The sequence below is a fragment of the Crocodylus siamensis genome, chromosome 10, assembly GCF_052110815.1.
Source record: "Crocodylus siamensis isolate JL-2025a chromosome 10, ASM5211081v1, whole genome shotgun sequence".
In the NCBI taxonomy this organism is placed as follows: Eukaryota; Metazoa; Chordata; order Crocodylia; family Crocodylidae; genus Crocodylus; species Crocodylus siamensis.
Window position 1 is genome coordinate 71,117,912 of NC_143404.1, and position 23,952 is coordinate 71,141,863.

The following is a 23,952-nucleotide window of genomic DNA, read 5'->3' on the forward strand; positions in this document are numbered from 1 at the left end:
GGAGGTGTTTTTGTTTTTGTTTGTTTGTTTTTTCAAGAATGAGCCAATAAACTAAAAATGCCCATAGCTTTAGGCAAGAGGAAAGGACCAGCGGGTACGATGTAATAGATGTTTACATAAGTGCAATACAGCACTCTTGAACCAATCTTTGCACTTTCCAGTATTGGGGTTGGGGGAAATATGATGTGAACTATTAGTTTTACCATGTAATAACTGCTATTTTGAGCCTAAAAATATCAAGTGAAGGCCAGTGTGTAAAATAAATGAATAAAAATTGTGTCCCTTTTTTCAGATGGAGAAGGGGCTGAGAAATAAACTGTTACCGAAGAGAAAATTTTAAAAATAAACCATGAAAAATTACTTTAGTGAAGTATGTGAGATTACTTGAGATTATGCCAAAGGTTGTTTCTGGGTTTTTGGGGGTTGTTTGGTTTTTTGTGTTTTGTTTTGTTTTGGGTTTGTTTTTTTTTTTGGGGGGGGGGGGGGGGTCAGCATTGGTGGATCTATTTTCTAAAGTGTAAGTTTCATATAACTGTATTTGTAAAATGATACATTTATGCAGGTTTTTAAGTGCAGCAAATATTTGTAACAAATTCTATTTCTTGTTACTCATTTCTTGTAAAGATTTAGTTTGTACTTATTTATCTATGTCGCCATAAGTAATGATCCAGTCAGGGTCCAATTTCTAGGTTGCAGATGCTGCTATTCTTGAGCTTTGTAATGTTTTTAACATGAACCTCTTTATTTGGGTCAGATATTTCATATGTTTTACCTTTTGTTTAGGTGAAAAATAATATGTTTCTATACCAAAGCTGGTATGTTGTTCACAAAATATGTGCCTGTAGGCATATATTCTTAACACACAATACTGTGAAATATGAATTCAAACGGCGTAATATAGTTTTTGTAATAGTGATTTTATTTTTTCAAGAGTTTATAGATGGAGAAATAAAATACATAGTTATTTGGCAAAAATATTTAGTTTTAATAAAACTATAATTACAAAAAAAAACACAATTAAAAAATGTCCAGTCTCTTTCAAGCTTTCAAGCTGATTTTTTTTTGGCGGGGGGTAGGAATTCTTGTCTGGGAAGTTGGATCTTACCTGCATCAAAGTTCACTATCAACAAGCAAAGCAGTAAATGTGAGGAACATAGTGGACACTGCATACCTTGTTAGAAACAGATTTTTCATCTGTATTTAATGTTGAGGCTTTCATATCTTTCAGTTGATAAACAGATGGCTGTAAATGGTTCAATATAATGTTAACCCTTTGTTTAAAATGTGGGCCTGGTTTTTATACTGTTTAGATGTGCAAGTATGGTTTAAATATGCAAATGCATCTTTTTTTTTTTAAATCAAGTTGCTGTGATTGATCACTTGAAGTGTGATAGGAGCATATACAGGGTGTCTAATTAGCTATTTGTGCATGGTAATGCCTGAATAATTGCTGTAGTCATGTACCTGAAGTCTGAAATTTGCATTTTGTGCACTTGCAGAAACATACACTGCCTTTCTACAACCTTAATCCATGCAGGGGTTTTAGGTAATAAACGGGTGGAAGATCTCTAAGGTGCCCCATGATGTAGGAAAGAATGTATTCATTAAGGGGCATTCTTGCCTTTTGAATAAATACTGCAGGCATTTATTTGCTGTGTACTTCTGTGGCATTTATCACAAGTGGAAAGTAATCAAATCTAACGCCCTGAATAATTTCAACTCTGATAACAAAATTCTGTCTACCTTAACCTCTCTAGTTCAAGCAGATGCATTTTTTTTTTTTTGGTTTCTGCACTAAACAGGTATATGGACCCATCAGTCTGTTTCGCATCGTCTTCTCTTCTGAATAACTCCAATACTTGCTGTAGATCTGTTTCCCAAACAGCAATGCGAAACAAATTCCTTTGTTGTTGTTCTTACAGTTTTGAATAGCAGCAGTGTTTCTAACCTTAGGCTTGTTTAGTTTTGATGCTACTTGGGCATGCAGTGAGCATTCGCAAAGGTGAGAAGATCCTTCAAGCCTGTGCATTTTATTTATGCTTATTGAAACAGTCAATTGATATAATTACTTTTTTGTGAGACAGTGGAGAAGACAAATTAACATGCTATACTAGGTATGCATAACTTATTTCAACTGGATTGGTCCTTTGTAGTTGTATATGAATATTTCCTGTTCACAAAACCGCTGATCCAAACACCTGGTCCGCTGCATCTTTAAAAGGGTTTGCAGCCTAGTATTATGACCTCTAGAAAAATTTATATATATTTTTTTTATTTTCCTATAACCGCTTGTAAAAGAATCCTTAGACCTGGAACCTGCTACCCGAGGAAGGTGCCCATTAGGTTACAATTTATGTAGCATGTCCAAATTGTTGAATAGAAGTGAAAATAGCCTTGGAAGTGAAGGAGAGAGGGCTGAAATAATCCCTCTTGACCTCACCTGATCTGCTTATAGCTTGCCTGCTTTGTCTAGACTCTGTAGTAATTGGTTTATGGTGATCCTAGGGAGTACAAATGTTTTGCTTGTATAACCCGTTGTTAGTGGCCAAGCAGTTGCAGGCTAAATTTTTTGTTCTCTTCTAAATGGTGATAGATTCTCACAAATAGCTTTGTCTGTCACCATATTCAGATTTTTCCGAAGTCTGCTCTAGAAAAGAGAGTGGGCAGTTTGAATTTGGTTATGTCGACTGGAAATGTGTCAGAACCTGAACAGAAGTTGCAGACAAAATATTTTTCATATGCTTCCAAGTTTTTCTGAGCATGGTGACAAAATAAAAGAGAGTGCCTTTTCACACTGCAGTCATTTCTGAAATGCTTTGCAAGTCGAGTTAAATACAGGTAGCACAATATGTATGCAGGCAAGCTGAGTTACTATTATGTTATCAACAATAAGCCTGCATAAAGCAGTGGATGTTAGAACATGCCTTGTTGAAGAATGAATGGCACCTGGAAACTTGGGTGTTTTAAAGTGTCTCTTACTTATTTTGCACTTCTTGCCTCAAAGGTTTGCAAAGAAGTGAGAGTAAAAGAGATATTGTGTGCGTGTGTGTAATGATTTTAAACTAGCCTTCTAAAATTGTACTTTTATGGAACAAGCAAGTGTCTCTAGTGGGCGAATAAAATATTCTTGGCTTTCACTATTGCTATGATCACTCTTGTCATTGTGGCATAGGTGAGTGGGTAGATTTTTTTGGGTCTGGACTGGAAAATGTTGATGAGAGTTGGGCCTGGGCTGGAAAATTTTGATGCTTTGAACAGTTCTGGGGTCGAACAAAGCAGCTGTTAAACAGCACAAGGCAACAATTTAGGACAAGTGGAGAATATGCTTTCAAGTTGCAGCAAAGGAAGCTTAGGTTAGACGTTGGTAAAATCTTTCTCACTAGGAGGGTAGTAAAGCACTGGAACAGACTATCCAGAGAGGTGGTTGGGATCCCCATCCTTGAAGGTGTTTAATATCCAGATAGACAAAGCCTTGGCTGGGGTGATGTAGTTGGGGCTGATCCTGCTTTGAGCAGGGGGTTGCACTAGGTGTGACCTCCTGAGCTCCCTTTCCACCGTTGTTTTCTATGATTGTATGAATGCTAGTACATCTAACTGGTATTATTGGTTGAGGGAATTAAAGGTCAATCGAAAACAACTGCCCATTTTGCTGAAGTGGACACCCTTCTACACATCTTTGTCTGTAAGTGGTCAGACCTTAGGCTAGCCAGAGTACATTTTGCGTCAAGATGATTTTCAAGTTTTCAACATTGGATTTTTTTTGTCCCGTAGTGCAACAAAAGCAGGGCTCCTAGAACATTTTCACAAAGTTGACTTTTGTCTGAACAGTTTTGTTTTGAAGAAAAAGGTGGGTTTTCTTTATTTGGTGTGTTTCTCATTAGAAGTGACCTTTGATACCTTTGTATCAAAACAGGTCTCCCTCCAAAATGTTTAGCTTTCATCATCAGAATGTTTAGTCAAAAAAATGTCATGCCAGCTACAGTCAGGACCACTTTTGTGTATCATTTTAAAAGTGGTACATGTGGGAGCATATAGCACCCCATAGCACAATACTAGGGTATTTTCACTCAGGAGACTTAGAAGGTAGAGTAGTGCTCGGTTAGTCATTACCACTTCTTACAGAACTCTGTATTTAACTTTGTCTCCCATCCAGGTATTGAACAGATATGATTTTTAGCTGGCTTTTAGCATCTGATGAAATAGTTTATGTATTTCTCAGCCTTAAGTGCCAGGAGCTCTTCAACTCCTACCTAAGCTGGCAACAAAGGTTAGAAAGGAGTGTGAAACAGCCCATTACAGGATATCATTTCTAACAGGAGTTCTTACTTTAATCCTATAGTGCATTGTAAGTAACACTGAGTTGTTGCCTTGCTGCTTATGGTTTTATTTGAACCTACAACTTTCAGACCTAGCAGCAAAAGTGCTTCCCACGAGCAGCATCTACATGTAAAGGTGACACTAATGTATTAAGATAGGCAGCAAGTATGCAGTAAATGGCCCTGTTATAACCTTACTGTGCATACTTTTAAAAATAGAGAAGAAAATTGCATTTTTTTATTTAATTGAAGTTGATGGAATGTCAAGACATATCTTTATTTGGGATTACACAGCAGGCAGTGGTTGGTTGGCTGGATGTAAAATATGTGGAACTTTCCCTATTTTTCAAGGCTTCCTTTCTGAAATACGGGGAGGAAAAAAGTACAGTGTGTGTAATCCATATGCTTTGAAATAAGTTACTTGCTGGCAGTCTCCTGCACCTGGTTGGGATTCTAGTCTGAAAAGTTGGAAAGAAACAGATGTGCGGTTCCACGTAGAATGGCAATCGAACTCGGTTCCTTTCACGTACCAGTACCAAGAACCAATATTCTCCCAACTAACTTATCCCCATATATGTATGGGCTCCTCCTGCATCTTCACACCAAATGTTCAGGTACATTTGCACAATTAATTACAGTCCCTTTCCCATGGCTTGCTTTATCTTGTATGGCAAAATACAGTGCAAGTGAAAGTTAAAAAAAATCCGGACACCAAAGCAAACTGGTGACACTGAATGTATCCAGGGAGCCTGCCTAATGAGTAGAAAACTGTGAGCTTTAAATATTTGTTTTTGGGGGTACAGCTGCACTCCCAGGGCATGATCTTGTAACATGCTGAAAGCCCTTGCTTTCACTTCACTAGCGGGGTCTTTGCTGAACACAGAGTTATTTGAGTTACCAGGTAATTGTGTAGTCAAGTGCTCACTGGTGTAGGCACTGAATTTCCCTTGCTGCTTTCACTCTCCTACCTGCCCTGCTTTATCCAAAAAAAACCATAAAAATTTTGCCAGACATCTAGAAGTATCAGATCTTTAACCACATTTTGATTAAATGACAACTATATTTCTGATTCAGAATTCAGTTCCTCAGCACTGTTAAAATCCTGCTTTGGGTGAGGATGAGTCAATGGGTGATGATTAACATGCAATAATGTCAAATGAGAGGATTTTTAGAGGACAGATTTAAAAAAAAAAACACGTGCACACAGACAGTTGCTTTCAAATATATGGTGGGTGGATTTCACTGGGGGAATATCCGAGTTTGTGTTTTCACCTGCCTTGTTTTGCATGTTCCACTTTCATTTTTGTTTGGAGGAGGAAACATCAACACAGCTGTTATGTGCATTCTTGTGGCAAATTAGACCCTTGGGCTGTCAGTGCTGTATGCATCCCTGGAGTCCAGTTTGAGTGCACTCTAGCAGGATGACAAGAGGAGAGCTATTGACAGCCCAGGAATATCTTCTGAAAAAGTCATCCTCTGTCAGTTCAGCAAAATGTGGTTATTTATTTATTTTGAATTCTATGAAAATTATACAATTGGGGCTGTGAAGAAGTTTTAAGAGGCTTGAGTTTGAATTCAGCATTTTGTTTCTCACTGTCATTCGTTCTGCTTGCAGTGCCAGTAACAGTAATTGAGATGGTTACCGTGAAATGCTTGCATACAGAATGCCATATTTGTTCAAGATGCATCTTGGTCTTTTTGAACGTTAATGGGAATACGAACATGGTACATAGTGTAACACCAGCTGCATTTATTTCACTGGTTAGTTTTATTTGGGGCTTGAAAGAGAAGTTCAGCATGCAGCTGTCACTGTCACGTTTCTGCCACTTGGTTCACAGGTAGTTATTTTTGACTTGACTCTTCACATGGAGGTTTCAGGACATTGTCACTAATGAGAGCCGTGCTTGAATTTCAGGTGGGCCAGCTCATTCCTGATAACTCAGCCTTATGGCTAAAGATCATCTCATTTTGTTGTACACTTTAACAGACACAGAAGAAATGAGTTCCTTCTTCAACTTCTGCTAAATATCGGACAGTCTTGTGCACTACCTTATGTAAAGGTTTCTCTGATGAAGATGCTTGAAATCCCCAGCTGTGTCGACACAGTATTAAGTATCCTGGTTAAGGCAGGCTACTTAATAAAACAGACATTAGGAAGATAGCGCAGCATAATTGAACGTGTTTCATGTTTTCCTTATGCAGGGGTTTAAACAGCAGGAATGTGCTTTCTAGCAAAAACATCCTGGTAATGAAGATTAAACAACAAAACGGGCTATTTGAAGTGCTGTGAGTTGTAACCTGCTTGCTCTGGTTGCTCTTTTACAGTAAACGAATTCACAGTGATCAGAAAGAAATTCAAGTGCCCGTACTGCAGTTTCTCTGCCATGCACCAGTGTATCCTGAAGAGACACATGCGATCCCACACAGGGGAGAGACCCTATCCTTGTGAAATCTGTGGGAAAAAATTCACACGCCGGGAGCACATGAAACGGCACACCTTGGTAAGTAGGTGTCTTTGAAGTCGCTGAAGCGAGTGGTGGTTGGGAAACAGAGATGGTTTGTTCAGATTAGGGATAATAAGAGCTTCACCTGGCTTAGATTTAGGTTTTGTTCTCCCCTCTGGGGCTCCTCTGAGCCTCTTTATGGAGCTCTGAAGACTTCTCTGTGCTTTTCCCTCACCCTTCAAAGGCCCAGTGTTTTGCTGACTGTTCACCCAGAGCTAATCAACACCTGCTCAGCCAGAGGGTTCCCGAAGAGCTACTGGAAGTAGTCTGCACTTCCTGCTTAGTGCTTCTAGCCGCAAGGTGAGGGCTTGAGCTAGAATCTCTCACTCCAAGCCTCCTGTCTTCATGTAGCATACCATTTCTTCCTAATGCAGTGCAGACTGCCGCGGAGAACGCCTGAAACCAGTGTAAAGCAACAAAGCCTTTGCTTCTTTCAGTTCCTTGATCTTTTACTAAGGATTAAAGGGACTATGTTACCTTATTTAGCCCATTTTTTGGTTTAAAAATAGCTATTAAAGGCTCTTGACTCCGAAGTTCAGTAGAAATATTTCTGTCTCTAGTGCAAGTGTTTAAATAAGTAATGTCGTCCCTGCAAGCTTTGCAGGCCACGTTGCTCCAATGTGCTAGCACTGCTGGGACCCACAGTTTTGGCAGGCGTGCCACAAATTAGCTCAGTACCCTCCCTGAGGGCCACTCCCACCCCCTTCCCCTGCCCCATCTGCTGCTCTACTTTCTGCTCTGTTTCCTATCTGCCATTGAGATGCCTGCCCCATGCCCAGTCTACTGCCTGTCGCACAGAGGCTGCCCACACCACTTGGGGCACTGATGTCCCAGGTTGGTCACCCCTGTGCCAGCAGATAAGAAATTGGAATCGGAAAGATGCACAAAGATATCCCTGACAGATGTTGGGGGTTTTTGTTACTGTCCAGCTAAAGAGAAGTGCTGAATTTTGCAACAGCCCCAGTTCTAGTATTGAGGTAAGGACGTTATTTTTCAAAGAACATTTAAAACTTTTTGTTACTACTGCCCTGCACATGTGACTTGTTTTGTCTCCTCTTGCCTTCTGAAACCACATTCAGTTCCCATTTCTGGGAAGAATGATGATATCGTCAGCTGGTAGCCAGTTGTCTGCCTGCAACAGATGCCAGTGTAATGGCATAGCTTGCCAAATGGTGGTGTACACACAGGGTGGGCAGTTAGCCCGTACCACTTAAACCAGAATGATCAAGGGGCTTATGTTATCAGTTGCTATGGTATTCAGAGCCTCGCCATCTTTTCCTTCCTTCCATGAGTATTTGTCCATTCGGATGAGTGCCCAGCCATCTGGTCTGGGGACTGACTGCTCCCTGAGATGTCCCTTTATTATTTCCTTTGGGTGTTAGTCTTCTGGTGTTCAGTAGGCACATCCAAACAGTATGGTTAGTCTCCCTGCAGACACAAAGGTTTTTAGGCCTGTTGTTAGTTCTGCAGTTATAGACACCTTGTCTTGCCAGCTGCTTCCCTGGGTCTTTTTCGTTCTGGGAACAATTGATTTCTATTAGGATTTGGTGCTGTTGCAGCCAAGACAGCTCCCCCCCCCCCCTTGAAATCTTGGTAACAAATACAATAGAAATGGGGTCTTCTAATACAAAGGGGAAATTTGGTGGTTTTTTGATCCTTCAAAAAAGGTAAAGAGAGTGTGTTTCTGTCTTCTATAAAGTATTTTATGGATTAGGGGGGAAAGTCCAGTAACACAGAGCACTTTGAGAATCCTGCCTACACTATCTATGTTAGATGAGAAAGTAAAAAACACGATCATTTTTGTTTGAAACATGGTTCATTTCTGAGGCCTATGTTTCTATTTCGGTCCAAAATTGTTCCTTTGGCATGAGGGGTTTCTTCTGTCTTCTGATGCCACATCCCAGTTCTGATTCTTGAAAACCCTGTTAGCAACCCACTTCAGCTGACCCCAGTGGGTTGGACAGAGACTTTGAGAACCTTCTCTAGCCTGGGTCTGTTGCCCAGCTGTTTTCAGAAAGTTAATGCCCCACCTAGGTGTAGTAAAAAGCACAGCGGTGTTGTAGTTTGAAGTGGCTTTTGAGAACCCGGCTTGATAGACATTTGAGAACAGGGATAGCTCGTAGTGAGAGCGCCATCAGAGTGTACTGGCTTTGAACTTGCTCAGTTGGTGCTGACCAAATCGGAAGCTTTGACTTTATTGGTAAATATTGAAAAGATGAAGCCGATCAATTTTCCCTGCCACTCATCTATGCAGCCAGGAAGAAAACTGAATATTGCTGTTGTAGAGGACCCAGGTGTAAAGGTATCAAGGTAGCCTACACTTGGGGACAAAGGAATCGCCGCGTCTCAGTTCCTATGTTTAGGTATGGTATGTTTAGCCCCCTCAGAGGGTCTAAAAACTTTGGGCTTTTTCCCCACACACTGATAAGCCCAAATGCCTGTGAAAATGAGGTACAGCCAGCAGCATGGAACAAGGAAAGAGTCCATGGGCCTTGGTTGGCTTTTTCTAAAGGGATTGTCATGCAAAGAGCTGTCTTCCTGCCCCTGCCTACTCGCCTTTGGGCCACCTCTACCTGCTTTAAGTGAACCATGTAAGAGGAAAAGCAGTATAGCCCTATTCCTTTTCCCTAGGAGTCCGTGTCATCCCCGCATGCTATCTGGTGACTCTGCTGCCCAGTTTCTAACTTGCTTCACTTTCTTCTTTACTTACCTGTTGCTCAGGCTGTTGGGATTTTTTTTCCTTTGCTGTTTTGCTTTTCTCCCTTCCCCATCTCCTTGCTGACTGGCAGGTTTGACGCTGCTTCTGATGGAAGTGTCTGTTGCTTGCTCTTGTATAGCCAAGCACCTGTTCTCACAACTGAGCTGTGTCCTGTGAAAGGCATCACACACGGGTGGGGCCAAATAGCTGCTTCCTGTGCTTGTCGCTGCTTGTGCGTGAGCAGCACATCCATGGCCAGTTTAACAAGGGACCTTAACAGAGTCAGGAAGGCTGTATGCTACTTTTTCCCATATTGGCATGTTTATCAGAAGTGCCCCACTACTTATCTCATCCATTGTACCCCTTAGCTGGTGCCTTGCCCATGGAAAAACATGCACGTGTCACGATTATTGCTGCAGGAAATAACCAAAGTCTGCTCAAACAGCCTGACCCTAAGGCCAGGAATGTTCCCTTTGTACTCCACTGGAGAAATGGCAATCAGTATGAAACTTGAGAGCCCTTCAAGGATAGAGTTTTTGGCTGCTACAAAATTAATGTGGGAGAGTGGACCTCTGGATCCGACAGGAACAAGAGAAAGTTGTTGTCATTGAGCCTGTCTTTGCACCCTCACAATCTCTTTCTGGTGAGATGGGGATCAGAATTGCTTGGGGATTCTCTTTTCTTGGAGCTGGGTTGGGGAATGACTGACTCTTGTGGATTCATACTGGACTGTTGTTAGTCACAGTTCTCAGTACTGCTAATGCTACTCCTGAAGGCAGCAAGAGTGTTGACATTTCACCCCACTCATGCTTTTAGCCATGGTACCAGCTGTGCTGGTGGCTGAAAATTCATTTGCAAAGCCAAAGCAAATCTCTCTATTTATAGCTCAAGATTTTTTGCTTTTAACTAAAATGAGCTTGCTGCTGCCTGTTTTCCTCGTTTTTGGCTGGAGGGCCCAACCAATATTGCACTGTTCAAGTCATCGTATTAATACAGCAGGGCTTGCAAAGCACGGGAGAAAAGCAGTCATAGTATCCCTGTTGCCTGGTTCATAAGCACAAGGATTCGGTGAATTGTCCAGGGTCATTCTGCAACAGATTTGGGACCAAACTCCAGGCACAAGTCTCTGCCCACTGCCTCCTATAGGGGCCACTGTCTCTTAGAGGGGGATATATGGTAGAGCCATATTTTGACCCACCTGTGTTGTGTCTCCAGATAACATTTTCCAGGCAGCACGTTTCCTGACTATTTTGAGTGAAGATGGGGCTGCTGTAATATTTCCCTTCCTCCCCCGACCCCCCATGCCTTTCCTCCCTGGGAAACCCACGTCACCACCACGTTTGAGCGCAAGGAAGTGTTTGTTCTAAACTTGACAGACCAAGGAGCAATGGTTTCAAGTTGCAGCAAGGGAGGTTTAAGTTGGATATTAGGAAAAACTTTCTCACTAGGAGGATGGTGAAACACTGGAATGAGCTACCTACAGGGGTGGTGGAGTCTCCACCCTTGGAGGTTTTTAATCTACATTAGGGGCTTGCAAAATGCAGCTACAGTGAAGCGGCTACTCTGATGCATCTGTGGTAAACTGTCCCTTTGTCTGACTTTGAGCAAGTACCTTTTTGTAACGTTGAGACCCATTCCTAGCAGCTTTAACGAGTGGATGGTAAAGGCCACTTGAAGAATTTGACTTTCAAAAATGCAGCAGGGATTTAAGGAGTGTGTGTGTGCATGTGCTGTAGTGCCCCTGGGGGATACAGGCATACTGAGAAAATGTCGACCGGTGATGGCTCATGCTAAAATTACTGGGTTGACGGCCAAAGGTGATTCAGAGAAGGATTTTGTCCTGCATTATAAAATGCAGTCCTACTAATGTTATCACAAAGCAGAATGAAACACAGTGAGGATTCACGTCACGCCAAGGAGCCATCTTGCTTGTCCGTCCCTGATATTAGCTGGTGACGGTCACGGCTTACGCTCCTTTTCTTCTCTTACAGTGAAACAAAGCATCGTTTCCCTTCTGGAGCATGCTTGCAGTTCTTTTCTTCATCTTTCCTGGCCTTAATTTTTTTTAATGTTGTCTCCTTTCCTAGGTGCACAGTAAAGATAAGAAATATGTGTGTAAAGTGTGCAATAGAGTGTTCATGTCTGCCGCCAGCGTGGGCATTAAACATGGCTCCCGCCGCCACGGGGTGTGCGCTGATTGCTCCGGACGAGGCATGGCAGGCCACCTAGATCAGAACGGAGGGGAAGGCTCCCCCGACGAATTGTATCCCGGCGAAGGCCAGTACATGGAAGATCCCGACGACATCAAAGTGGAGGGAGACGAAGAGATGGGCGACGACGACGACATCAAGTGGAAGGATGACGTTGGGATTTCACAAGACGACGTGATTCTAGATGATGACAAAGACGTCGACTCTCCGCAGGAGCAAGAGAACTCTGGGGAGAACGACAAGGATTTCACTTGGATTTCTTAGGGATTTTTGTTGTCATTTGTAAGGGGAGGGGAGGGGAGGGCAGGAGGAAGGAGCGTGTCGGGAAAACTACGTAGCCTTGTTGTCGTCCATGTGTGCAAAAGATTTTTTTTGTGGGGTTTTTTTTTTTTCTTTTTAAATGAGCCCTTGCTCTATACCATTCAGATACTGTATTTGGAAACATTGCTTTTGGTGGCATCAGTTCCTTCCACCTTTCCCCTTCCTTGCCCCCCCCCATGAAAACATGACTGTCTTGGTCTCTCTGTGGGAGCAAATCAGATTGCATGCAAATGACTTTGAGTTTCTGATGGTATGAGCACTGTGAGGAGAGTGTACTAAGGAGACTGTGTGAAGCATGTATTCCTTTGATCAATCTTCTTCACCCTGAATTAAAATATCAGGGTGGTGTTTGTGCCCCGAACAATGTTGTTAAGCTTTGTTCCAAATTCACAGCAGCAGTGGACTGACTTGCACACTGTAGGATCTTGTAAACAAGCCGACCTGTGCGGTGGAGGGTTTCCGCTGAGAACCCAGGCCTTTGCAGAGATGGATTTAAATATGTAATTTCTGTCGATGGTGTGGATTGGTATCGTTTTTGTTTTCACAAAGCCAGGTAGATCAAAAGGCAAGTTGAGTTGCAGCCTTAAGAGCTCCTTTCATAGTAACGGGGCCTCCACTTCCAAATACTTCACCGAGAACAATCATGAAATTATTGGGCCTTCTGGCATCCTAATCGTGTCCAGTCTTCCAACCGCGTTTGCTTCTGTTGTGTGGAAGGAGCAGCAGCGTTTCCCTATGATACGTTTACTACGTATGATGCATGCAGCAAGACACGAACGGTTTAGCGCCCAATTTGTTGGTTTGCGTGTGGTGTTGCCTTCCCCCTTTGGTGTCAGCTGCCTTTTCTGTAGATATATGCAAATTTTAGTAAATCTAAGGCATTTAACAAGATGAAGGGTCAACTGAAGTTGCAAGAAGCAAGGTGTGACGTTCTGGCTCTATGGAAGTCAGTTGCAAAGGCATCCTCGACTTTGTGGAGTTTGGGTTTCACCCAACTTGTGCCGTTCTTCCTTGCCAAGCAAAAACCATCCCGCACAATTGGTAGGTTCGTTACCTAGGTTTACTTGACCAAGGACACCTGAATTTTAGTGGTTGGCTCCATTTAAGAACCTGATATCTCCTCTGGAGTGTCTCCTCTGTCTTGTACAGCTGAGTTTCCGTGGGCCGGTTCGGTTTTTGCTCATATCGGCCACTGCTGCCTTCCTCTGAGAACATTTAAATCAGAAACCCAGTTCAAGTGTCCTGTTCGTAGTAAAAGCTTCTGCTTTACCTCTCATCTCTATGCTTCTGGTGCTTTAAACAAAGCCGAAGACCTCACTGTTTCCTTGCTTGGAGCAGATTTTTATACAATGTACATGAAACCTGCCACAAGAGGCAACTAGTTCAATCCGGAAGCCAAATGATTTAAAGGTGCTAATTTCTTTTTTTTCCAGTGGTGGGCAAGGCAATCTCTTATGGGGGAAAAAAACCCAGAAAAGTTCTCGCAGTTTAATTTTAAAAAACGGGAGATCCTGGCTCGACCCCGAGAGGAAAATTAAAAGCAGATTTTTACTGTCCAAGATCCCAATAAAGCAACTCTTCTGTAAGGAATTCAGCTATTCCAGGCTAAGTGGTGAGGGGTGATAACAAGGGAACCTGCTCCCCCACCCCCGGCACCTGAACCATAGCTGGATTTCTAGGTAGTGTTTTCTCGAAAGGGTCGCATCACCGTGCTTTTGTTCATGAGTCCTCGCTCCACAATCGTCTGCAGTCCTTTTGAAATTAAAAATAAGTAAAGCTCACCGACTGACCTATGCATGGTTTTTCCTGCCCACAGTCCTTTCTATTTTCACGTTGTGCATAAGGCATCCAGCAGCTTTGGGACTGCTGGCTTGCTCGTATCCATGAGTTGAACAAATATTTTTTGTTGGTCCTTGTTTCCCGCTCCCCAAAACACTCCATATTTTCAACACCTTCTGTTAGCTAAAAGTAAAGCTTTGTGATTGCTGTCTACGCTGCTGCTAAACTTTAGGATCAAGGAAGTTAAATGCGATTTGTTGCTTTTAGCCAACAAAAATGGGTAACCGAATTCATTAAATGTTCAAGGAATAGTGTGGTGGGGTCCTATTAAAAAACAAAAAAAACATTTTTATGAAACTGTAAAAAGGTGTTTTTGCATTTTAGCTTGTTGTAAAGCCCTATTACTGTATTTAAAAATATTTTAAGATTGGACCTTTATATACTTTTTTCTAAGTACAGAAGAAATCAGCAGTTGTGTTCACTGTGTGTTGTTCATAAGATTAGCTCACTGTTTCATGAATTTGACTGCCTTCACCTCTCAGAAATGCAGGCTGTGTATTTATTGACAGTTATCCTGTAAATATTAGTTTTTTTTCTTGAACTTCCAGCCATTGCCTGTTACATAGAGACAAATACATACAGTACTTCACAATATCTGTAGCTTGGCTTTTTATATAATAAATATATTTAAAAATGGAAAAAAAACCCAAGCCACACAAGAAACCTTCTGTTCCTAAGACATTCCATCTCTTTCATCCCCCAACTCCAACGTAAAAATTCACTAGCTTGAGCTCATATATTTAGGGAGAAACGAAAGGTTTAGATCCTGAGCTGTCTTTTCCCCCTCTCCTTGCCCCTACTTGGGTGAACTTAATTTTATATTGAGATTTTTGGGGTGCTTAGCTTTATTTTGTGTTTTATTTGGAAATATTTTATATATTGCTCTTTTGTTTCCTTTTCCTTTTTTTTTTTTAAATAGCAGACAATAAGCCAAATGGCTTTCAAAGATGTTTTTCTAAATAGTGCGAGTGCCATTTCTGTGCTCTTCAGGCTGAGACTACAAAAAAGAGAGAGAAATCCCCACAAAAAGCTAACGTGTTATAATGTTAAAATTATAATATAGCACATGCTTCTATATTACTAACATACACTATATATACCAAATAAATTGTTCTAATATGTGACGTATACTTTTAAGTGCTCTCATTTTGACGGAGGTGTGCAGACTTGGAAATGAAGCCCTTTCAGGAATTTCTGTTTAGCGTGTCACACGCATACAGGGGAGAATCGTGGGGTTTGATTTTAAAAAGGGGAAGCGACTTTGAAAACAGCAACACAGTCGATCCGATGGAAAGGGGATGCCTTCTATACAACTTTTTCAGTTTTTCACTACTTGCAACTGTGTTCAAGCCTTCGGCTCCACTGTCTTGACCTGTAGGGAAGTCTGTAAAACCAGGGGATTTGGGAGTGGGGAACTGAGCAAAGAAAGAGGCCAGGTCCTAAAAACCTGCAACGCCGTCAGTGCGTGTACAGCTGTGTGTCCCGGTTGCACCCATACCTCATGCTTTTCTCTCTCTAGACACTGGTCTAATCTGCTGCCTATGCAAGTTTCTTTTGCCCTCCTAGGTAAAGAGACTCAGTGCAAGTGTTGTATCTATCCAGCAGTTGCTCAAATTAACCTCAAACCCTTGCTCTTTGTATCTCACTTCAGGACTTTGTATTTTTCATTGAGCTCCCCTTTTTTAATTTTTCTAAAATATATAGATTATACAAATACAGTTTCAGAAAAGTACTCCCTTCATGGCGTATTGAAGCATTTAATCTCTCTAGAAATATCGCGGCTTCTATTTAAAAGTTCCTTTACACATGTAAACACTGGTCCCTGTATCTTGTTCTCATTTTTATATAAAACAAAACAAAACGGTGCCAGTATTTCAGAGCATTTTGAACAAGGCTTTGATGATGATGTACAACGGTGGAAGCCACCATTTTTGATTGATATGCTTTTATCTCTGCCACGTGAAATAAACATATCAAGAATACTGCTCAATGATACTAAATGATGCACTCAGTCAGACTTCCAGGTCATTCTGCATTAAAAGGTTTCTTTAACAGTGCAGCTTAGGCTCATGGCATCTCCTCTAGTCAGCTTTTATGTTGCTTCCAACAATGTGTCTTTAAAAACTCCTAATTTGTGCAGATTTGAAGAGTTTCTTATATATATAAGGTCACCATAGAACCTTACAGAGATGCACTATAAGTTGGCAGGGCGTTGAGAAGAGGGGCATGTCTAATGAAGGTTTTCAAAGTGACTGACTTGTTTTTTAAATTGGTGTTTAGGTTATTAAAAGAATATTTTTTTATGAAAAGGAAGCTGACTTCAGCATTAAGCCTGATTTTTATCCTTTTGTATTTTGAATTATGCCTTGAAATGTTCTGCTGTTCCAAAGTGAAAATTGCATTCAGTTGGCATTTTATATATAAATGTGTGTCCATTTTTTGGAATGTGTTACTTTGGGCTGGGTGTTCAACTCTTGCTCCTGACAAAGTTGTATATTCTGACTCTCCATCTGGGGTAGGGAGTTTGGTCCATACACTGCCATCTTTGAATAGGAATCTCTGCGAAAAAGCTCCACGTGGATACTTCCAATTTTGCACATCATCCTTTAAAAAAAAAAAAAAAAAAAAAAATTAAAAAAAAATCCAAGAAAATGCAAAAACTGGAATTTTTTGCAATATTATGAAAGATAATCTTATTTTAGCTCATTCTGTGACATGTGCAACTCTTAAGAAAGCCATACTTAATGGTTCTTTTTATTTTTAGAGTCTATATTGTGTTTTGGATTTCTGCCTTTTTTTTTTAGGATTTCTGCATAGTAAGAGTGCTGTGTGTATGCTTTCATATATATTTATTTTTCAACGTGCTTCAAACCTGTCTACAAAAATAAAACTAAACACATAGGGGGCGGGAACCAAGACAGTGCTTGAAGATTGTTGATTTTTTTTTATTTTTTTTTTTTGCTGGGAATATTCTATATTATACTGACTTTATATTAATTATTATAAACCTGTGTTTGTATTGGAGATGTGTTTAATATTTTAGGGAGGTGGGGAGATTTTAGTAATCAGAAGTCAGTGGGAGAACATGACTGTGTGTTGTACTGATTTTCTGTAAATGTAGTTCAGGTAAATATTACCTTCTTTTCTAGTTGATCTCACAGTTTCTTGTCTGCCTGGGCATGCCCACGGGCTGCCTATCGATTATAATTACTTTGTGACGGGATTAGCGTAGACATACTTGCAAAATCAATCAGTTTCAATAAATTGGAAAATTGCTGCTACAACATGGTCCTGGTTTGTTTGCCCGTAGGAGTCTGCTTGTCTCTCTTACCCGCGAGCCGGGCTCTGACACCAGGCTGGCCACTGCCTCTACGGCCAGAGGCAGCTCAAGCTGGTCTGAGCTTGTGGGTGAAGGGGCCCATGCAATGGATAAAGGAGCATGCAGACTGCCTTCCCCAGCTTCAGATCCAGGGCCCAACTAAGTGAACTGGCTTTCTTCTCTCTGCCGGTGTTGCAAGGGGTTTTGCCTCAGTGGCTCTGAGTATAACATATCCATTTCCTTCCAGTAGTGGCGGAAAGCAGCCGGTGCCATCCCAGAGCCCCCTTGCACCTGGATCCCTGTGACCATGGGAATGGCCCTGGCCCTGCTGCCCTCCTAGGGTTAAGCCTGCTTCCCCTTCCTGCCTGTGCAACTTGGAGCTCCTTCTCCAGGCACAGCAGGGCTCAGGCCCTGCCGTAGACCGTCCTGAGCCCGCGTAACCACCCCTGCAAGGCTGCACACGTGCCGCAGTCCTGGATGGCACCGCTGCAGCCTGGGCCTGCCTGCAGTGAAGGCCGCTGTGACTGGCCTGTCCTGAGTGCAGCCTGCTTGGCTGTGGGCCCCTGCTTGGAGCCAGGCAGGGCTCCATGCCCAGGGCCAGCACTGCAGCCCGGAGCCAGGCGGGAAGGGAAGGCGCTTGCTGCTGCCACCTGCTGCCGGCCCGGCTACCCGTGGGCACAGGCGGCCTCTGCTGCCACCCCGTGGGCTTGCTGAAGGGCTGGCTGGAGCCAGGCCTGGGCTGCTGGGGTCCCCGCTAGGCTGCAACTTTGTGCAAGGCTTGCGCGTACCTCCGTGCAGCAGCAGCAGTAGGGTGTGCCTGCTCTTTCCCAGCTGCTGCCTAGAGGGGAAGGGGGTGCATTTATTTGCTGCTAGGGCTGGTGCGGTGGGGGTTCAGTGGTACCCAAGCTACTGCATGCATGGGTTGCCAGGCGTGGGCCCTGCTGGGGTGAGCGGAGAGGGCCAAAATCCAGACTTGCTGCAAGGAGCCCTCTGCACCCCAGGCCATAGGGAGAATGGGGGAGCCCCAGCCCTGTGGGGGAGGGTGGGGTATAGCTCTGCACTGCCTGCTCTGGGCTGTGGCAAGGGTTTGGTTTCTAGGAACTGGGGCAGATGCAAGGTGCCACAGCTGCTGGTCCCAGCAACACATCTAGGACCTGGGAGGCTCAAACCCGTGGCTTGAGGTGCCCCAATGGGTGCAGGCCCAGCCCCCAGGCCTGAGCTGCATGGTCCCTGGGTATGTACCAGCAGGATCCCACGCTGTGGCCTGGACATACCACTCCTAGGAAACAGCCCGTGTGTGCTGGAGTGTGGACATGGTCTCCACTTCCTCCAGGGAGCCCTGGTGTTTCTGCCCCCATGGCTAGTACAAATACACCCACCCCTCTGTATGCAGCCAGCCTCACCACCCCTTCGCCTGCTCAGGCTAGACCCAAGAGCTGTGAGCAACTTGCACTGGCCCACGCTGCTGGCAGGAAGCAGGGGTGAGACATGAAGCCCTTGCAGCACTGGGATGAGCTACTGGCACCCAGTGCCCCTGCACAGACAGGAGTGGGGACCCTCACCCCAGGGAGATGATGGCCTGACCTGTGAACAGCTCCCCCAGGACCCGATTCCTGCAGCCTGCTATGTGCAATGCCCAGCTGTGCAGCACAAGTCTTCTCCATGACAGTGCCTGGCCGAGGATGCCCCGAGAGCCCCCAGCTCTGAGCAACAGGCCTTGCCTGGGTGCAGTCCAGCAGCTGTTGCCACCCCAGACAAAAGCCACACAAGGCAGGTGGAGACGAACCTGGAAAAGAAGTCACTCCACTTTTATTTCTCCTCCAGCTCTGATGAGGCCCCCAGTCTTCCCCATGCCACCATCTGCGACATCCAGGAAGGAAATAAAAGCAGCCCCCACTGCACCTCTGCCGTAGGTCCTGGTCAGAGCATGGGTCAATATACTTCCAGTCAGCTGCAGTCCTGATCCTTGCAGGGGCTAGTGCTAGGAGACCCCAGCACTGCCCCCAGGTAGGGGGGGGGATGCCCCTGCCTATTGCAGGCTCCAAGGAAGCACTGTGGTTGCTGCTGTGCCCAGGGAATCCCCCCACACCCTATCCCCAGGAGTTGGCCCAGCCAGGGGCAGGTGTGAGTCCTCCCCATGCGCTTCTCTTCTGCCGATTGCTGGGCACAGGGAATAGGAGCCCCTCGTACCTGCCATCTGCTCCCAGGGCTCCCCTTTCCCTGCAGCAACCACCAGCCCCAGCCTGTGAGGTGCCCTGTCTGCAAGGGCCTGGCCCATGCCCCACTCAGCCCCTTTGGAAGGGGGCACTGGCCTCACCAAGCCACAGCTGCAAGGGACAGGTCAGGCAGAAAGGAAAAGCCTGGGTCTGGCAACAACCCAGTCTTGGGGTCCCAGAGGGACCTCAGAGAAAACAAGAGGGATGCAGGTGACAGCAAACCAAAGCAGAGGGACCCCACTGACCCCTGGCTTTAGTGCAGCTGCAGAGACCCCTAATGCCCCCCCATGTTCGGTGTAGTCAGAGCCACACAAACAGTGGCAGATGTAGTCAAGCTCCACACGCTGGCAAAGGTGACAGATGCAGAGGCAGGGGCACTGCTGGGCATTTGGAGGGGGCAGTTCCCATGAACATGTGGCAAAGGGCATGCAGCGACGTGTGGAGAGCAAGTGGCACATCTTTGGCCCACGCACACCTGTACCTCTGTGGGAGGCGAGCCTCCCAGCCGGCATGCACAGGCTTGCCACATGCCTCAAAGCTGCCCTCCACCCAGAAACAAGAGGGAGGAGAGCGCACCACACCACGGGCACTGCCAAGAGCCCCTTCAAGCTTCCCCAGGCAAACGCCCCACTTGTCCCGGCAGCCAGGAGTCGACTAGGAGCCTGACAGACCAGCACCTGCCCATCTCAGGCACAGCAGAGGGGGCTGCAATACTCCAGGGGCGCTGAGCTCCCATCCTACTGCACAGGCCTTTCCCAGGGCCCCTGAAGCGCCTAGATCCTGCTGAAAACCATGGCCCTGTTACACCCCCTCCCCAGCCGGCACTGAAGAGATTGCGCAGCTACCGACTGCACAAACTCTGGGGTGCAGGGTCCAGCCCGCTGACCTGCGGGCCGAGGCTCAGGCACAGCCCCAAGCCGTCTCTGCCGCATGCTGGGGCAGATGCTGAGGACCTTACCCAAGAGGAGCTGGGGTAAAGAATACACATCGCCACCGCGGGCTCCAGCAGCAAACGGACCTTCATTAATACATTCAGAGAACAGGGGCTTTCCTGCCCGGACCCCGGCAGGCGGCACAGTCGGATCAGTAACAAAACCAAGTGAATCACGGGACCCGGCGACGCTACAAGAACCCAAACGACGGCTCAACAACAACAACAAAATCATCGGGCCACACGGACATGCACGCACACATCCAGGCGTTCACAACGGACCGTTTTTGGGAAGAAGGTGGGGCGACCTCAAACATGAGCAAACACCACTGGACTCTCCACACCCCCGCAGTCGAGACCGCTGTTGGGCAGGTTAAAACTGCACTGAAGGTGGGCGCTCTGCTTCCCAGTCACGAGTGCTGCCTGCTTAGAAAACCAGGGGGGGAGCGCTAAAAATTTGGGGGGGAACACCTGGGAGAAGAGGATTCTGGGAAATGTAGTCCTTAAAAAAATATAGAAGCAAGGAGGCATGGGTTGGGAGAGGAAGGGATTGGGCTTTTGGCCCTCCCTCGATCTCTCTGGCAGGTCCTGGGGGAAGTATTTAAAATCCGGCTGGGCAATAGATTTTATTTAAAAAAAAAAAAAAACAACACACAAAGAAAAGAAAAAAAAAGAAACCTCTTTGTGCAGTTTGACTTAGTGCAAATGGGCGACTTGACTCAGGCACTTCCCGGAGCGGCGCCCCCAAACCCTTCGCGGACAGGGCAGGGCAACCCCTCCTTTTTCTTTTCTTTTTTTTTTTTTAAAAAAAGTTACAAAGTCTAAAAAAAAAAAAAACCACCTCACCCTGGGGAGTGGGAGGCGACCAGGCGCCGCCTCAGCCCTTGGTGCCCCCCGGATCCACACACCGAGGGGGAAGGGACGGGGCAAAGGGAGCCAAGGGGCTGCTGCTGATCCAGGAGGAAAAGCTCAGCGGGAAAAGTGCATGAGCTCTCGCAGGCACAGCCGGGTCTTGCCGACAGGTGCTGGTACCCGCCCGCGGCCTTCTGACGCGCCCCGTCTGCTCCAACCCCCAGGGCTCCCCGCAGGGATGAGGCAGATCCCGGCTCCTCGAAACCCAGATTTGGAAGAGACGCTGCCGAACGTGAGGCTGCGTCAGGTCCATTCTTCCGCTTTCAATAATGGAAGTGGGGCAAGGCTCCAAAGCAAAATTACAGCCGGGAAGGCAAGGGCCTGTCTCCCCTCCCCACCTGGACAGCTTTCAGACCCAGGCCTATTCTCCTCCCTTCCAAAGGGCTCAGGGTCCCTGTGTCCCAGCCTGAGCCAGCAGTTTCCAAAACTAGATGGGCCCCCCAGCTGTACCCAGACTGGCTCCCTGGAGGCACCCGGGCAGGAGGAGGAGTGGGAACGTAGTGGCAGAAATGAGGGGGGAGGAAATAGCTTATCTGAAAGGAAAGAGAAAGAGCTCGGGGGTGTCAGCGAACGCGTGCACATAAAGCTTCCGCCAGGCCGAGGCTGGACGCGGGCAGGGGGAGCTGGGGCGCAAGTGGAAGAACACGGCTAGGGCCCAGCCCATGAGAGGCTGCAAGCCTGGCCGCCGCTGCGCACGTTCCTCCTTTTTAGAGGACCCCCCCCATGTCCTTTCACGCCCGCTCTGTCCTCTCCGGCTCCTCAGGGCAGTGCAAGGCCGAGGGCTCCCTTCCCTGAGTCTGGCCCGTTGCTGTCAAGGCCCCCGGGGGGCAGGGAGCAGGAGACAAGGCTCCAAAGGCACTTGAAGTGCAAAAAAAAAAAAAAAAAAAAAAAAGAAAAAAAAAATGTGCAAGGAGGAGGAGGAAGAGGAGGAGTCGCTGCTGACTTCCCAGAGCCCGGAGGTCCCAGCAGGGCGCTGCTCAGTCGACGAACCGCTGGCAGGCTTTCTTCCACCGGCACGCCGTGCACCACATGTCCCGGTTCTCCATGCCATACACCTTGCGGCACTTCTTGGCCTCCCCACGGGGTTTCCTAGGAGAGAACAGCAAGGCCCATGAGTCAGGGCCGCGAGTCCAGGTCTTGGCACCAGAGATGGGGACTGATGCCAGAGCTTCCCCAAGCCATGGCAGAGGTGCCTGGTTTGAGACCTGTGCTTTCCCTTCCTCTGCCCTTGCAAGGGCATTTTGCAGCCTTTGAGAGCCCTGGCCTCAATGAAGCCACAGGGGTGGGGGGCGATGCACCACCGCAGCTGGGCATCAGCTCCCTCAAGCAAAAGGCAGTGGCATCGGGTGCGCCAGACCCAGAGGACCGAACACTGCAGTGATGCGCATTAGTGCACGTCTGCCAGCTCCTGGCACAGCTGCACGTCAAGGACATCTGCAGAAAAGACCTTCCCCACAGCCAAGTCCCCTCCCAGCCTCACTCCTCTCGTCACAGGGGCAGCCGAAAGGGCTGGACCTCTGCCTCTGGAACATGCCAACGACAGCGACACGCGAAGCAATACACGTCCAGGGGGAAGCCGGTCCTCAATGCCCACGCAGCCCCCGCCTCCCTGAGCCCAGCTGCCCCAGAGACACCAATGTGCATTCACCTGGCACCACTGCAGTGGGCACTACACATCAGGCCTGGCCTCCAGGATCGTTCGTGCAGGCCAGGAGGGCTCCTTCCTTGAGGCCTGAGACCAGCATCGGTGGCCAACTGCAATTTCTGCCCCGCGCTCCCCAAATCACACACGGCCAGGGACAAGGCATCAGCCCTGCCCAAGGCTGCCCCATGGCCCAGGACTGCCGTCGGGGGGCTGGAGAGAGCATGGAGATGGCACTGTGACCTGCGGCTGTGGGTCCAAGCAGCTTCCTGCCCACCTGGAGCTGGGGCCGGGTAGGATGGAAAGCTCACACACCCGAGGCATCCGGCTGCCCACGGGTGCGGGTCCTCCGCAGGCTGGCAGACACGGCTGGCTGGGGAAGCATCAGGAGTGGCTTATCGCTGGAGCCACCGTGTCAGATAGCCATGAGGTGGCTTCCGGCTGCAGTCACGCAGGAAGGGGCATGTTAGTTCCCGCTGGCAGCATCTCAACTCACCTCATCCCGGAGGCCGGCTTCGGTGCAGCGGGGGCCGCTGGCACGTGCGGCTTGATGACAGGCAGGTGAGGGATCTGCGGCCGCTTCTCTCCCACTCCAATGGGCCGGATCGCAGTCAGGCAGCCCTGGGGAGAACAACCCACCGTGAGACCGGGGCATGGACGGCGTGTGCGGGCAGACCGCTGCCAAGGCCGGGCTGATGGTATGGACTGAATCCAGGGTAGCAACACAGGCCTGTGCACACAGAAGGGCAAAGCTCCCGCCTGAAAAACCGAGCAGCCAGAGCCAGCGAGAGCATGGCACAGAGGAGAAATCCACATCCCAGGGATGCAGCTCAGCAGTGACTGCCTGCAGGGTAGGACCGGGAGGCTGCGGCCCATGTCCCAAGCCAGAGCTGGCTACAGCTGAAGGGAGATGGGGTCTGCTCCATCCTCCAGCTGACGACGACGCCCCCTCCCTCCCCAAGCAGGAGGCGGCACCAGGCAAGCAGGGGCGTGGGCTGATGGCAGCAAGGAAAGCAAGCCTAGAACAGAGCCACAGCAGCTGTG

At 46.8% G+C, this 23,952-nt stretch overlaps 2 protein-coding genes across 3 annotated transcripts in view; one reads left to right on the plus strand and one right to left on the minus strand.

Annotated features, from left to right (window-relative positions):
• Positions 1-17,172, plus strand: part of ZBTB46 (zinc finger and BTB domain containing 46) — an 83,238-nt gene extending 66,066 nt beyond the window's left edge. For both annotated transcript variants that reach the window (XM_090064127.1, XM_090064126.1), the window contains 2 exons: positions 6,642-6,817; positions 11,606-17,172. In XM_090064127.1, coding sequence (XP_089920253.1) covers positions 6,642-6,817; positions 11,606-11,992 — 563 coding nt within the window. In that variant the 3' untranslated portion in view covers positions 11,993-17,172. The remainder of the gene's footprint in view (positions 1-6,641; positions 6,818-11,605) is intronic.
• Positions 17,173-20,424: 3,252 nt separating this feature from the next.
• Positions 20,425-23,952, minus strand: part of SLC2A4RG (SLC2A4 regulator) — a 30,579-nt gene continuing 27,051 nt past the window's right edge. The window contains exons 10-11 of the mRNA XM_090064098.1: positions 23,405-23,529; positions 20,425-22,355 (exon numbers count right to left, since the gene is read on the minus strand). Of these exons, the coding sequence (XP_089920224.1) occupies positions 22,244-22,355; positions 23,405-23,529 (237 nt within the window). The 3' untranslated portion in view covers positions 20,425-22,243. The remainder of the gene's footprint in view (positions 22,356-23,404; positions 23,530-23,952) is intronic.